Here is a 13,034-nt window from a genome sequence, read left to right on the forward strand (position 1 = left end):
TCAATTAACAGATTTATTGACAAGTTTCATTGTTTAGAAGCCAGACATAATCACGGCTTCTGCTCTTAAGTCAAGTAGATCTGATTATTCAAAAACATTTCATCTAGTTGTTCTCAGCAATTGTAACGGAAATACACTATTGTTTTCCATTGTGACCACCGCCTGATACAAACATCAATTACTTTGTTGCTGGAAAGCATTAAAATATGTCAGTTTGTATAGCACACACATGCAGTAGGATTTAGTTATGTTTCTGTGCAGACTGCAGATATTTTTCCAATATAAGTCTTGCATGGAGTTATAGCTATCATAAGACAATTGTCTCTTGAACAGTAGTTTATGCTGCTAAAAATCACTTAATTCTTAATACAATGTAGATGCATAAATAGCTATAATAAAAACCTGTGTACTAAAAAAAATGAAAAACAAAGGGAAAGACTTTTTCAAAAAAAAAGGATGAGAAGAGTTACACATATGCTTGAACAAATAATATTTTTTTTTTTTTTACTACCTGGGTTCCTCTCCCTTACCAGATAAAAATTTTATGTAGCCATATAAATGCCATTCTTGCAGTTTTTAAAGGACAGCACAATGGCTATTGGATACTACAGTTTGTCTTTAACATTTTCAAAATACTGCAGAACACACACAGATTCTCTGATTCTTCCTGCAGTTCACAGGAATCTGAATGACACTTAGAATAACTATTTAAACATTGTAAGGGGATACCTGAGGCTGATTAGAAACCTGTGTTAGGCAACCAATACTAAAATTTTAGGATCTTTAGCTATTCTATACCCTAACTTGGATGTTCAGTTAATAGATTTAAAAGCCATTGTACTTCATTTGAAAGGTTTTATGATTTGATAAAATTTTTCATCTCAGCTTGCACAGGTATCCAAGGCTTCCATAACATCTTTAATTGAGGCCAGCACTTCTGAATGAAATAGGAAAAGCTGATTTCAGAAGATAAACATCTGCTCTTGACAAAGCTGTTACTACCATGATAAGGCAAAACTTCAAACCCAATTGTTTATATGAAATTCCAATATACAATTTCCTGACTTGGGGGACGGATGAGTATTTTTATATGTTTTTAAGATTTGTTAAGTTTGTACAAAACCATTATTTATTTCACTCCATATTTCCTCAGCTTTAATCCTCCAATATTGGAATAATCTTCCAATGATCCTACTTTTACAAATGGAGTATTTTATCTTGAAGGGAGAAAAAAACCCACCTGATCTGAGGTGTAAACAGCTAGAAGTTGTTCCTGGTGTTAGACAAGAGTAGAGTGGTAAAATCTGGGGTATAATAGAAGAAATTGCTTCTGTGATGTCAGGGAGAAGCCTGGCCATAAACTGGAATCAGTACTTCATGACAGTAAAATAAGGAAAAAATACAGCAACATTAAAAATACCTTTCATTCATGTTTTTTTTTTTGTCATTGTGGCACTGATCACTAAAGCTGCTGTTATAATGCCTCTATAATACGACACTGACCTATTGGTTTACAGTTTGTTTGACTCAAAACGGAAAAAATGCTCTAAATCCAGAGCATCTTATTTTGTTCCAGGTGCGTTCTGGTTGGAACACTCACTAAATATCACTTGCTATCATTTTCTTCAGAACAGAAGTAAGTAGAACCACATCTCTTAACTTTCTGAGAGAAAATAACACAATTCTCTAAGAGCCCTGAGAAAGAAATACGGCAGAGGAGAAGGTCACATTTGCCCCAACTGCCCGTCCTCTGCCCACACGCTCAGCTCAACGGCTCTCAACTGCAACTGATCTCTTGGGAATAAAGCGGTAATACAAATATTCATCCCGAAATTCAAATTCATTCGTAATGTGCTGGATGACGCCTCCTTTCATCAGTCTGTCTCCGTACATCACAGCTTCACCACGGTCGGAGGCCAGGCCAACTTGCATGAGCCAGTTCACCAGGTCACAGCCAAAGAAGATGCCGGTGGAGATCTGAGCACCACACCTGTATGTCAAAGGAATGATTCACCCACATGTTCTGTAAATCTGGTATCACCACTGCACGGTGGGGAAAAGCAAGGAAAAACAGCAGGAAACAAGGAAAGACATCATGATAGTTAAGAGCACGTTAGAAAAGAACTTGAAAGTTTTGTGAATGAGGGACATGCCAATGTTCACTACCTTTTCCTACTGACACTTCACTGAGAAGCAAAATGTACCTACAAAGTTGTTTAGGCTTGTGCAAATAAACTTCAGTGAACATAAGTAGCAATTTTCCTAAAACCACACAAGATGTAATTTTATTTCTTGGATACTTACTTGCCATGTACTCATTAACGTTTCTGCAACAAAATATCTGATTTGAGTGCAGCATGCCCTCAGCAACAGGAACTCAGTCTGCTCTTCAATTCATTTTATAATTTCTTTACAGCTTTAAACGGACACTAACTGTTTACAAATATTGTAAACAAAACCAATTTAACTTGCATATCTGGTTAAATATTTACCACACAGGCAGTACTAAGAATAAACAAAACCTTTACAACAAGACTAAACTAATTTTCTTTTACATATTTATGAGGCAAGTGCCACTAACATCTACCTATTTGCAGTAAAAACAACACTCAAAATTTACCTGCAGCAATGAATGTTTCTGGTTATCTAAGATCTGCCCTATGGGACCCATGCACAGGGTTTCTGAAGATGATTAACAGCTACACAAGACAGCACAAACCAAACTTCTTTCTCTATGTTTTTTAAGTTAAAACCAGCACTAACATATAGTGTTAACATCCACTAGCAGAGAAACAAAATTAAAATAGATAAAAGCCATGATTACAAGGTCTCAGTTACAATATGTTCAAATCAAACATGACAGGATCAAGTTAGATGAATGTCTAAAATAAGAAGATAAATGCTTACTTTTAACTCACAAGGAGAAATAAGACATGAAACTAGTTCTGCACAAACACAATATTAAAACAATGAAGCAACAAATGCCAGATTTTGATGTATTACTAAGGTGATATATGATTTAATAAAACACAAAACCAAAGCAAATGAACAGCCCAGAGGCTGAGAAACCACAATAGCAGCAGCAGCACAGGATACACGGCTGTATTTCAAAACAAACACTTTCTGATACACCCGTTCTGTCTGGCATGAAAGAAGCAAGTCCTTCAACTGCCATAGTTCATTTTTCCTAAATGGATAACTTTATTATTTTATTTCTTATGGAACATTAGTGACTTCTGAGGAGACTGAACAGAATCATGATGCTGCCAAAAAACAGTTCTGAAATGTGGTTTTGGACTATCTGGCCATTAAAAGATCACCCCATCCTGCCAAACTATTCCTACTTAAAAGCTCACCTAACAAGAAAAGGAGTGTCCTGTCAGGACAATTCTCTGTGTCTCCATTTCATAGAGTAAATATTTCAACAAAGACAGAATTTTTTTTCTCGCTCCTGCGGCTTCTGTCTGCATTTCTCTTCTCATCTACCTACAAATACCTGAATACATAATCCTTGGTTTGAGTATCATAATCTGCATTTGAAAGCTTTGCTGATCTCAAAATTGAGGCTTAGGCCTCACAAGAGGAATGAGCAAAAGAAATGGTATGAACTCAGCTGGAAAGGTCCTATAATCTCACATATTGAGTGGCCTCTGAGCACACACTGACGTCATTTGCAAAAGTTTTGCCCCCTGTAAAAGCTATTTATTAGTAAACATTCAGTCACATAAATACTGACACCTTCTTAATCTCAGAACAAAACAAATGAAGTGTCTCAAGTTTGACAAAACTCATAGTTACACATACACTCTATACAGGTATTATGACGTACATTTCTTAAAAAATATTTCCTCTCCTGCACTCCAGGTAAATGCAAAAACTGGGGCCATGGCTTTATGATATAAAACTTTTAATAATTTATATAAAATCTGGATGGGATAATCTGATAATTTACACCTCAATGTTTCAGTTTGCGACTAAAAACATTTATCTGTTAGTGCTGAATTCTTAATCCTCACCCACGTGAAACTGCATTTCACGATTTCCAAGAGGTAGCTATAACTTTTGTAACGTGTTATATGTGCAGGGAGGAACCTTACCTTCTGCCTTTGACAATGTTTTTGACACAGTGATCTCTATGATAATGGACAAACTGTTGACAGGTCATCCTGATCTCCTCAGGCACACAGGGATCTGTATGCACTGCTACTTCTCTTCCTCCCCAGAGAAATCCAAGCCTTAAGAAAGAAAAAAGAAAATTAATTAAAAACAGCAAATCAACCAGAAGCATTTTTAAGGACACAGCAAATAACAGAACAGAACGCATAGGAAGCTTATCACAACGGTTTCAGTGCCCAACACTTTATATGCAGTCTTCCTAATAAACTTGTATGGCCTTTGAACACCAAGAGGTTTGCCTAAGCTCAGGCAAAACGAAAGACAGACAGTAGCTAAGAGGCAGCTTTAGCTGTTGGGTTCACACTGCAGGCAGCCAGCCGAGTTAAAAATAGCTTTGTAAAACTTAGGCTTCCACAGTGAGGTACCAATGCAAGTGTTCATCCACACAAAGGACTTGCATGAGGTTATGAATCCAGGACTTTAGAACAGTGATCACGGAATCTGATTCAGCATTCACATATAAGTTTTACTTTACAGGTGTAATTATTTCTGAAGATCCATCATCTCACTGATCCAATCACATACTTCACCATCATTTGCCAAAGGTTTTGTCTATAGGGAGGCTGTGGGACTTTTGTCTTTGGGAATGTCATTAGGACAGCAGTAAAAACTCATGCACAGTGAACTGCAATTAGCTCTCCATAACCAGGAGAAAAAAGAAATTTGGAAGATTGAACAAATAGGAAACTGAATGCAATGGCACTGAACACTCAGTATCCTTTTAAAATTATTATTATTATTATTATTATTAAAAATAAAGTTTATAGGTGTAAGCATAAAGATTATATTTACCTTCGTTTAAATGGCAGAATGATTAAATGCTTATCTAAGCCAAAAATACCAAAACAAATGAAGCCCTGGAATTAAAAAAAAATACAGAAAAACAACATTAAGCAAAAACTTTCATTCCTAAAGAACAGAAATAAAATGTTAAAAACTCATTGCTAAAACATTCATGAAAAGTATCCCTCTTCTCTAGATATCATTCAAAATGCATTTTGTTTTTACTTTGATTTTTCATTTGGGCCTTAAAAAGATTAACACATAACAGTCCATCAAAGAAACTCTTCAAGAAACAGTTCAGTAAACCCAGTGCTGTGACATGCCACCTGAGCCCTAAAACATCCTTAACATAGCCAGTTACTTAAATCGGTCTTTGTTAATGTCAAGAACAGAACTGACTTATTGTAATTTGAATGCTAAAACGCTCACTAGTTAATTCATTTTTCTGTGCTGCTTTTGTATCAAAACTACTACCATTACTTGACACTGCAGCACATCTTGTAGGCACACGTGTCCATGGGTCTGTAAAACATTCCTCTAGTATGGATATTAACACTGCCTTGCTTTCACCTCCATAGGTAACCAAACCACCTTGTGTCAGTTGGCACTGACACGGGCTGTGTGCAGCTGGAACTATTACACATTTAATTATCAGCTGTTAGTTATTGGTGCGGTAACTGAAACTGAAGAGAGAATAACTTAAAGCCTTATAGCTTATAGTATCCATGTAGCCATGTTGCACCTATTGAGATATACTGGTATAACTCCACAGAAGTGACACTGGTAAAGCTTTCTGGTCCAAGTAAAGCTAAAATCCTACTCAATTTCCACAGGCTTTTGGCATTCTGTTGTCATTTGTACCTTTTAAAGTGTTCATACACATACAAGACATCCATTATGATGAGAAAGCTACAAAAGCAAAATGAATGACTGAAGAAAAAAGGCAAAAACAACATAAAGAGCTGGTGACTTCAGCATCATTTGAGGACTTCCATTTACAGTGCTTGTAACAGCATCTGCTGCAACAGCCACCAAAAAAGCCATTTTCAAAACAAACGTTGATAAGTACCTGACCAAAATTAAACACAGCACAGAAGAACTGCAATTCCACATATAGTCTTCCAGGCTCTTGATTGAACAGCCACCACAAACAACTGGAAAGATTCTATTAAGAAAAAAAAAGTCAACACAAACAACCCACAAATGTAACCTGACTGTTAACAATCAAAAGCACTTTCTTACTCTTCACATGCTAATAGATTCTTACACAATTTTGACTGTCTTTATTTAACAAATGGTTCAGATAAAGACAAATAAGAGGGAAAAATCACCTTAAAATATGATTTTAGTTTGATTTAATAGCTGGGGGGTAGGGGGGAGAGCTTGTTTGTTTTTAAACAAAATAATGTAAAATACACCAGTGTAGAGGTCCTGCCCCTTCAGATATTTACAGAGGAACTTGCCTTAAGCATACTTAGGTATTCAACCTAACACAGCCAATATTAGCCCAGACAGATTGGCAGTATTTGTCTTTAGGCCTGTTAAGCTGAGACCAGTGCTTTCTACATATTTTCTGCATAGCTAAGATTGTGTTAAGCTGAAGCACATACCACTTCAGCTGTTTTAGCTGCCTGACAGAAGGAAAAGCCTCCAAAGTTAACTCCTTTGGGTGTAAAATCTAATTCTTCAATGTAACTGGTCACATTCCATATTACCTGTGTAATCATTCAGATACGACTGAAATAGGGGCTGACATTTGGGACACCTCTTAAATACAGAAGAGGTAAAAAATATATTAGCATGGAATGTTTGTCACAGGAAATTTGAGAGGGGGAAAACTTCCATTTGGTAATTTAACAAAACCTGAAAAGCAATAGTAGCAGCTATCACACTACATAGTTGTGCCACACTGCTCTGCTTTGCAAAACTACATATTTGTGCCATAGGATTTTCCATTTCCAATAAAAATACCTTCCCCCCATTGTCATCCACAAGAAGCTCAACTTCCAAGCATTACATTCAAACAGAGAGAGTTGTTTCTCATCTTTGTCACAGTTAAACATTCAAATTATACTGTATCTCTAATACATTACATTGTGGTACTTCACACTTTTACACAGAGCAGCCACCTTCACAGCTGGGATCTGTTCTGTAGTGACGCTTGGCAACACCACATCAGTTACCTTGTCTCCAAGCACCACTAAAACCAACAAAGCCACATTTTCCCATTTCAGTTAAAGTCTTACGTTATTCTTCATTACTGAAGCACCTCAGAAAAATCCAAATTCCAAATATAAGCATAATCAGATGGAACAATTTTTGTACACTCTCCTTCAGAAGTAGAATTCCCTTTGTATTTTTAATTACTCATTGTCTAGGGAAGAAGACTAGCTCGAGAAAAATGGGAAGATGGGCAGTAGCGATGAATTAATAACCAAATGATATAATTCCATTCTTTTTCCCTTTAGGGTTCTCTAGTGTCGCTTGCTCACTAACATCATCAATTTTAACTTGCCTTTATGATGTGGCACAGAAAAATTAATTTTATTATATCCCTCTTCCACTAAGGGACCAAAATAAAGCCTCTAATTTATTTAATGAATGGTTACAAGAATAATTAGAAGATTTTTACTGGACTGTCTACATAGCTTTCCTAAAAATCATTCCAGCTCCATGAGTTAAACAACGTGGGAAAAAAAAATATTTACAGCAAAGAGGCCAACAATCAGAAGTAAGCACAGCAGCACGTGTCTGGCCAGCTGTTTGTCTCCGGTCTGTAGCAGCTGTTCCTCCTGAGCCAACACGCAGGTTTGAGCACTGCAGTGACTCACACACTGATCAGCTGAAAAACAAACCAGAAATTTTTCATTAGTTCGTTTTTTCATTATGAACTCCATGAGCAAACCTGTTAATGTAACTTGCTGAGTTAAATCACCTTGTCAGCATCTGTACTGAAGTCACATACACAAAATTTAATATTAGCTTTGACAATAATCTCTTCAGACACCTATTCTCAGACGAAACAGGAGTTTGTGCTCCCAAAATGAAGAAACTTTTTGCCCCAGAACTCTTCTTTCAAAGGTTTAATGCAAACTTAGCTTGTGGTTAACATTTAGAAAGCAGTAGTAGAAATAATGAAAAAATAGCCATTTCTTAGAATAGTTTTAAAACTTAGAATTAATTTCTGGAATAACTATTTCAAATATACTATCAGCTCTAATGCCTTTACTCTGTATGTCAGTGTTGTTGAGCTCTAGATCAACCAACCAACCATATTTATTTCAGCTCTGTGACTGTATTTTTAACATGGTATATCAGAACACTGTCATAATTCTATCAATCAAAAGGGCCAAACACACAGAGAACGGATGCTTGTCTCCCAGCTACAGAGTCCTAAGGAATTTTGAGTATCTTCCTCTAGATGGCAGTGAAAAGCTTCCTGGCAAGGACATACCTAAGGATTTGCACCAGATACCTGTCATAGCAGTTCAATGGGATAGTAGGAGCACTAGAAATTATTGCACAAGTGTATCCATTACCATTTGCTTTTACTGATTTATACTGAGTGAATACTTCAAGCCTATATCAAAAAAATTTCCACTCAATCGTAAGATGTTTTCCATCTTATCTTTTAGGATAAGAAAATTAAACTGGCCCTCCTCTATCATTGGAAGGCATTCTTACAAAGCTTGTCTGAATTACTTAATAGATTGAATAGTTGGCAATAGGCAGAAAGCTATCATTTTGTGAGAGGAGACATAACTATGTTTCAGTGTGAAATATTTCGATCTGTTGAAAGTTATGTTGCATCCAAACAAAACATAAGGCTATAAACTTCCTTGTTAAGGATGAAAACAACACCACAAGAAAAAGAAAATAGAAAAAAAAGGTTGCACTGCAGCTAGCTTTGATTATTGACAGCGATGTATGTTGAGAATGGGCTGAGCATGCAGTTTTCCATCAGGTGCTGAACAGTCACTTTGATCCATCTTTTCTATTTCAGTGACCCCCAGAGCCCCCGTGCTCAATTTTCTCCGTCTCTCCCCTCAGACATGAGCAGTACAGCAGCACACACGCTTGATCTCATCTGCAGGAAGTGCTTGTTCCTCTAGACCTCATTCAGGTTTCTCATTCAAAACCTGTGCATGATTACAACAAAGGATTCAAAGGCCTTATTTTAAAATACACAAGATGTGAAGATGAGAATGTACAGAAGTATGTTTAAGTTGAAATCTTGAGCCAGTGTAGAGTTCTGCATTCAACTTCTCAGCATCCAAACAAGGCAATGATGGAAAGGCCTGAATGCTCAGAAGGATGTGTTAAAGCAGCTTAGCGGTAAAGAAAACAACTCAAAACAACTGTCTATCTTGAGCACTGAAAGATTACTAATCACTATAAAGCAGAAGAGAACAAACATGTAACATATTGTCTAATACTTGCATTTAGTATGAAACATAAGTTGTCTGGGTAGAGTTGTGAGAACAACAGCCCAAACAGTTTCTTTCTGAGAACAACACACAAATGTTGTGGAAGATTTTGTAATACTAAAACAAGGAGACACTACTGCTTTACCTGTCTCAATAGGAGGAACCTTGCTTTCAACAGCACTGTAAGCTGCTTTGCTCTCTCTAGCACCGCATAATTCACCATTTGTTGTCTGGCAAGAACAGCAACCTATTAAGCATATACAGAAACAGGACAGTTAGCTTCCTTCAGTATCATAATTTATTTTCCAAGTAGAACAATACATTGTATACAGCTTTAACTATTATGCTCAAAAGTAACCCAAAATGAGAAAGCATACTTAATTTTTCCAATTTGCTGAGAGGGTAAATGGGTTACACTACTGATACATAGAAATAGTTAACACAGCACTACCACTGCAAAAGAAACACAAGTACTTCTAGCTAGAGAGAAAACACGCGTGAAGTGATCAAAAAGGCCACATACAAGCAAGAAGGATTAGAAACACATTGAATAGCAATGCTGCAGGCATACAATTGATGCTCAGAGAGATGGTTTAGCAGGTAAACAACCTAAGTGGACAGCACTTATCACATTCTTATCAAGATACCACTACTTACATAAAAAACATACACATGCTTTTTTTTCCTGTCTACTTTCCCCACCCTTACAGTGATGATCATCAAACTTTCCTTAGAAACATAAACCTAAATCCTTGCGCAGGTATATCTATATTTTCTTCGGTTCTAGCATAACACTTGAAGGTGTAAACAACTGTCCTTCCCAGGTCAGAATTAACTTTGGAGCATTATTTTATTGTAGCCTAAGCCATTTATGCTTTCACAAATTTACTTTATCTACCTCTTTCTGTAGATGGCTGTGGAGAACATCCTGGAGAATGCTGTGCAGAAGATCCTGCAGAAAGCTGAGGCCCAGTGGCTGAAACTCCGTTCCCTTCCCTCACTTCCACTTCAACCCCCTCTACTTGGCTACGTGGTGAATATGGGTTCAATACCTCATAGCTTGACTCTTGCCTGTTTCTGTTCATGCACATAAGTGAGATACCTGACATCACTATACTGATGAACAGGATCACTGCTGTGGTAATTATCTGTTAAGAGAGCAAAGAAAATACACTTAAATACAAAATAAAGGAAAATAGTTGCATAGAAGTGTCTAATTTCTGTACTTTCCCAAATATACTAACAAATGCACCTGAATAAGACAGAGTTTTCTGTATTTGCTGTTCTTGCATCTTGTGGCACTGAAAGAGCAATTAGTACGAGACTTAATTTTTCTTGCCTGAGTAACTCAGCTTTTTTATTTGTTAAGTAGGGACCCCTATTTCCCATGCAATCCAAAAACATCCCTTCAGCATCACCATCATCTTTCCCCTCAGGATCATTAGTGCTCCAGTTTAAGTTCTGTTCAGGTGCCTTTTAATTCCAAAGAGGAATGTGCTCTTGTCACCCTCTGGCACAGCTCTAATTTCCACACTTTTGCCAATGGGGAGCATGCTATTAATTAACCTTTCCTTTTAATCATTTACCATGATACCTAGAGTCCACTGTGAGGCTATTTAATACTTGTGAAAGCACCATATGAATAATCCTGAGAGACTCATATCCTTTCTATTCATAAGACAGAGGAAAAACATGACAAATATCTGTGCTAGTGCACTTTACATCCTCTGATAAAAGGAACTATTTATTGGTAAAAACAGTATTTCAGGCTCAGGGACTTTGAAGCCGTGATTGTGCAGAGAAGTCTCCACTGTGCAAGCAGTTATTGCTACACAGGTAATGTAGATCCTATCTATTACAGACCAAAAGCCATTAATTAGCTATTGGATGGTAACAATTTTAGATAATTATCAAGCGAGACTAGAAATTAGTCACCAGGAAAAGGGCTCTGCAATTCATTACCACTCCCAAGCCTTTTCTTTGGGAAGCCTACTCCCTCTTTTTCTTAGTCATAGCTGCCTAGACATGAAGGTCCTTCTTCACACAAGTTTTCCTAATGGTTCATTACAGAAGTACATTTTTGTATCAATCTATTAGCACTTTATAATGATATTGTTATTAGGGTAGCCTTCACTTTGACTGAAAGCTACTTACATAAAAAGCAAACAGAGAACACAATTTCTCACTAATGCATTGGACATGGCAGCAGCCTGAAGTGATGAGGACAGAACATGTTCATACCTGGTGTTTTCCATAGAAAAAGGCAGAGTCAATGCTAGTGTTGTTAGGTTTACCAACAATTAGTAAGATTCCCACCAGAACTGTTGGGACTCTGAAAGAGCAAAATAGGAAAAAAGTAACATATTTAGCATGCTGCCTCTATTTCTGCAGCGAAACATCTGAATTAACTTACCCCCATCCAGCTATGATAATAAACCCGATAGGGATCTTTACTGTTTCTCTCTTCCTCAACAGAAACAAAGAGAAAGATAGAAAACCTAGGGGGAAAAAAAAGGCTTTTTTATTATTATTAAAAAAGGAACCAATAATTAGAGAAGCTAAACACTTTATGATGTGACCTGCCCAATAACTAAGATGTTCTTCTCAGACCTTCAAATACTTGTTCAGGAATGGTTGTTGTTCAAATAGTTCCAAATCCTCTGCCTGCTTCGAGTAGTCCCTTAATTAATCATCTACACCTCCAGAACACACATGTTAGTTTTAGAAATTGCAATGGCCAAGGGAAAGAAATGTTAATGCTACTTTGGTATTTCCCTTCATTTGGTATTTCCTACTTTTCTGAGGAACAAGGTGTTAAAATCTTCTTAATGCTGAATAATTTAAAATCTTAAATTCTATAATAACTAAAAACCGTCAACAAGCTTTTGATTGGCTGAAGGGCAACCCACCACATTCACTCTATTTGTAATTGCTCCTGTCCTGAGCACATGCTCTTGCCTTTTGTTACAAGCTGGCCAGGTTGATGTACCTGGCAAAGACAAATCAGACCTACCCAGGTAAAAGCTTCCAAGAGCAGAAGCCATGCCTGACAGGTAGTCTGGTGTGCCAGCACTGCAGCTCCACAGAGTTTGCAGGTCTGCATGTCTGTAGACTTATACTAGTGAAGGAACAATTACGCTGAACAATAGAATAAAACTTTCTCAGTACATCAAGCTCGTATTACAGTACCTAGGTTCTGCCTAGAAAAATCCTACCTGTCCACAGGTAGGTGCTATAAAGCGAGCTGTAGAGGAATATAAATACTAGGATCTGCATGGTGATGTCTTCCTCTTTAACAACGAAATTCCATACCACCATTCCAATGCAAGCAATAAACTGGAAGGAAAGGTAAGATGCTGTCATTTAAATTGCAAAAGCAGGATGACAAGAAAAACTGAACACAGTGTAGTTTTACTATAATAAGGTTCAAAACTCCACCTCTGCTTCACTGGAGTGTAATTTTTATGAACAGGGTAGTTCTCTTAGCAGTAAAACAGTGCTGCAGTAAGCTCAATATTACAGTTATATCACTGACTAGGGTACCCTATTTTCAGTTTTGGGTGGGTTTTTTTGACAGCATATATATAAATCAGATAAACTAGGAGTAGGAAAGGTCAGGAAAAATAATCTTAATCTTTATATATCATC

At 37.0% G+C, this 13,034-nt stretch overlaps 1 protein-coding gene across 4 annotated transcripts in view; it reads right to left on the bottom strand.

Annotated features, from left to right (window-relative positions):
* The window catches only part of GPR155 (G protein-coupled receptor 155), a 30,641-nt gene continuing 17,607 nt past the window's right edge, over positions 1–13,034 (bottom strand). For 3 of the 4 annotated variants that reach the window (XM_065068809.1, XM_065068810.1, XM_065068812.1), the window contains 10 exons: positions 12,602–12,722; positions 11,800–11,884; positions 11,628–11,718; positions 10,285–10,534; positions 9,532–9,633; positions 7,668–7,801; positions 6,029–6,124; positions 4,969–5,033; positions 4,098–4,235; positions 1–1,990 (listed from right to left, as the gene is read on the bottom strand). In XM_065068809.1, coding sequence (XP_064924881.1) covers positions 1,768–1,990; positions 4,098–4,235; positions 4,969–5,033; positions 6,029–6,124; positions 7,668–7,801; positions 9,532–9,633; positions 10,285–10,534; positions 11,628–11,718; positions 11,800–11,884; positions 12,602–12,722 — 1,305 coding nt within the window. In that variant the 3' untranslated portion in view covers positions 1–1,767. Of the gene's footprint in view, positions 2,044–4,097; positions 4,236–4,968; positions 5,034–6,028; positions 6,125–7,667; positions 7,802–9,531; positions 9,634–10,284; positions 10,535–11,627; positions 11,719–11,799; positions 11,885–12,601; positions 12,723–13,034 lie in introns of all 4 variants that reach the window. The other variant, XM_065068811.1, reaches the window with a different exon arrangement.

Source organism: Columba livia, chromosome 7, assembly GCF_036013475.1.
Source record: "Columba livia isolate bColLiv1 breed racing homer chromosome 7, bColLiv1.pat.W.v2, whole genome shotgun sequence".
NCBI lineage: Eukaryota > Metazoa > Chordata > Aves > Columbiformes > Columbidae > Columba > Columba livia.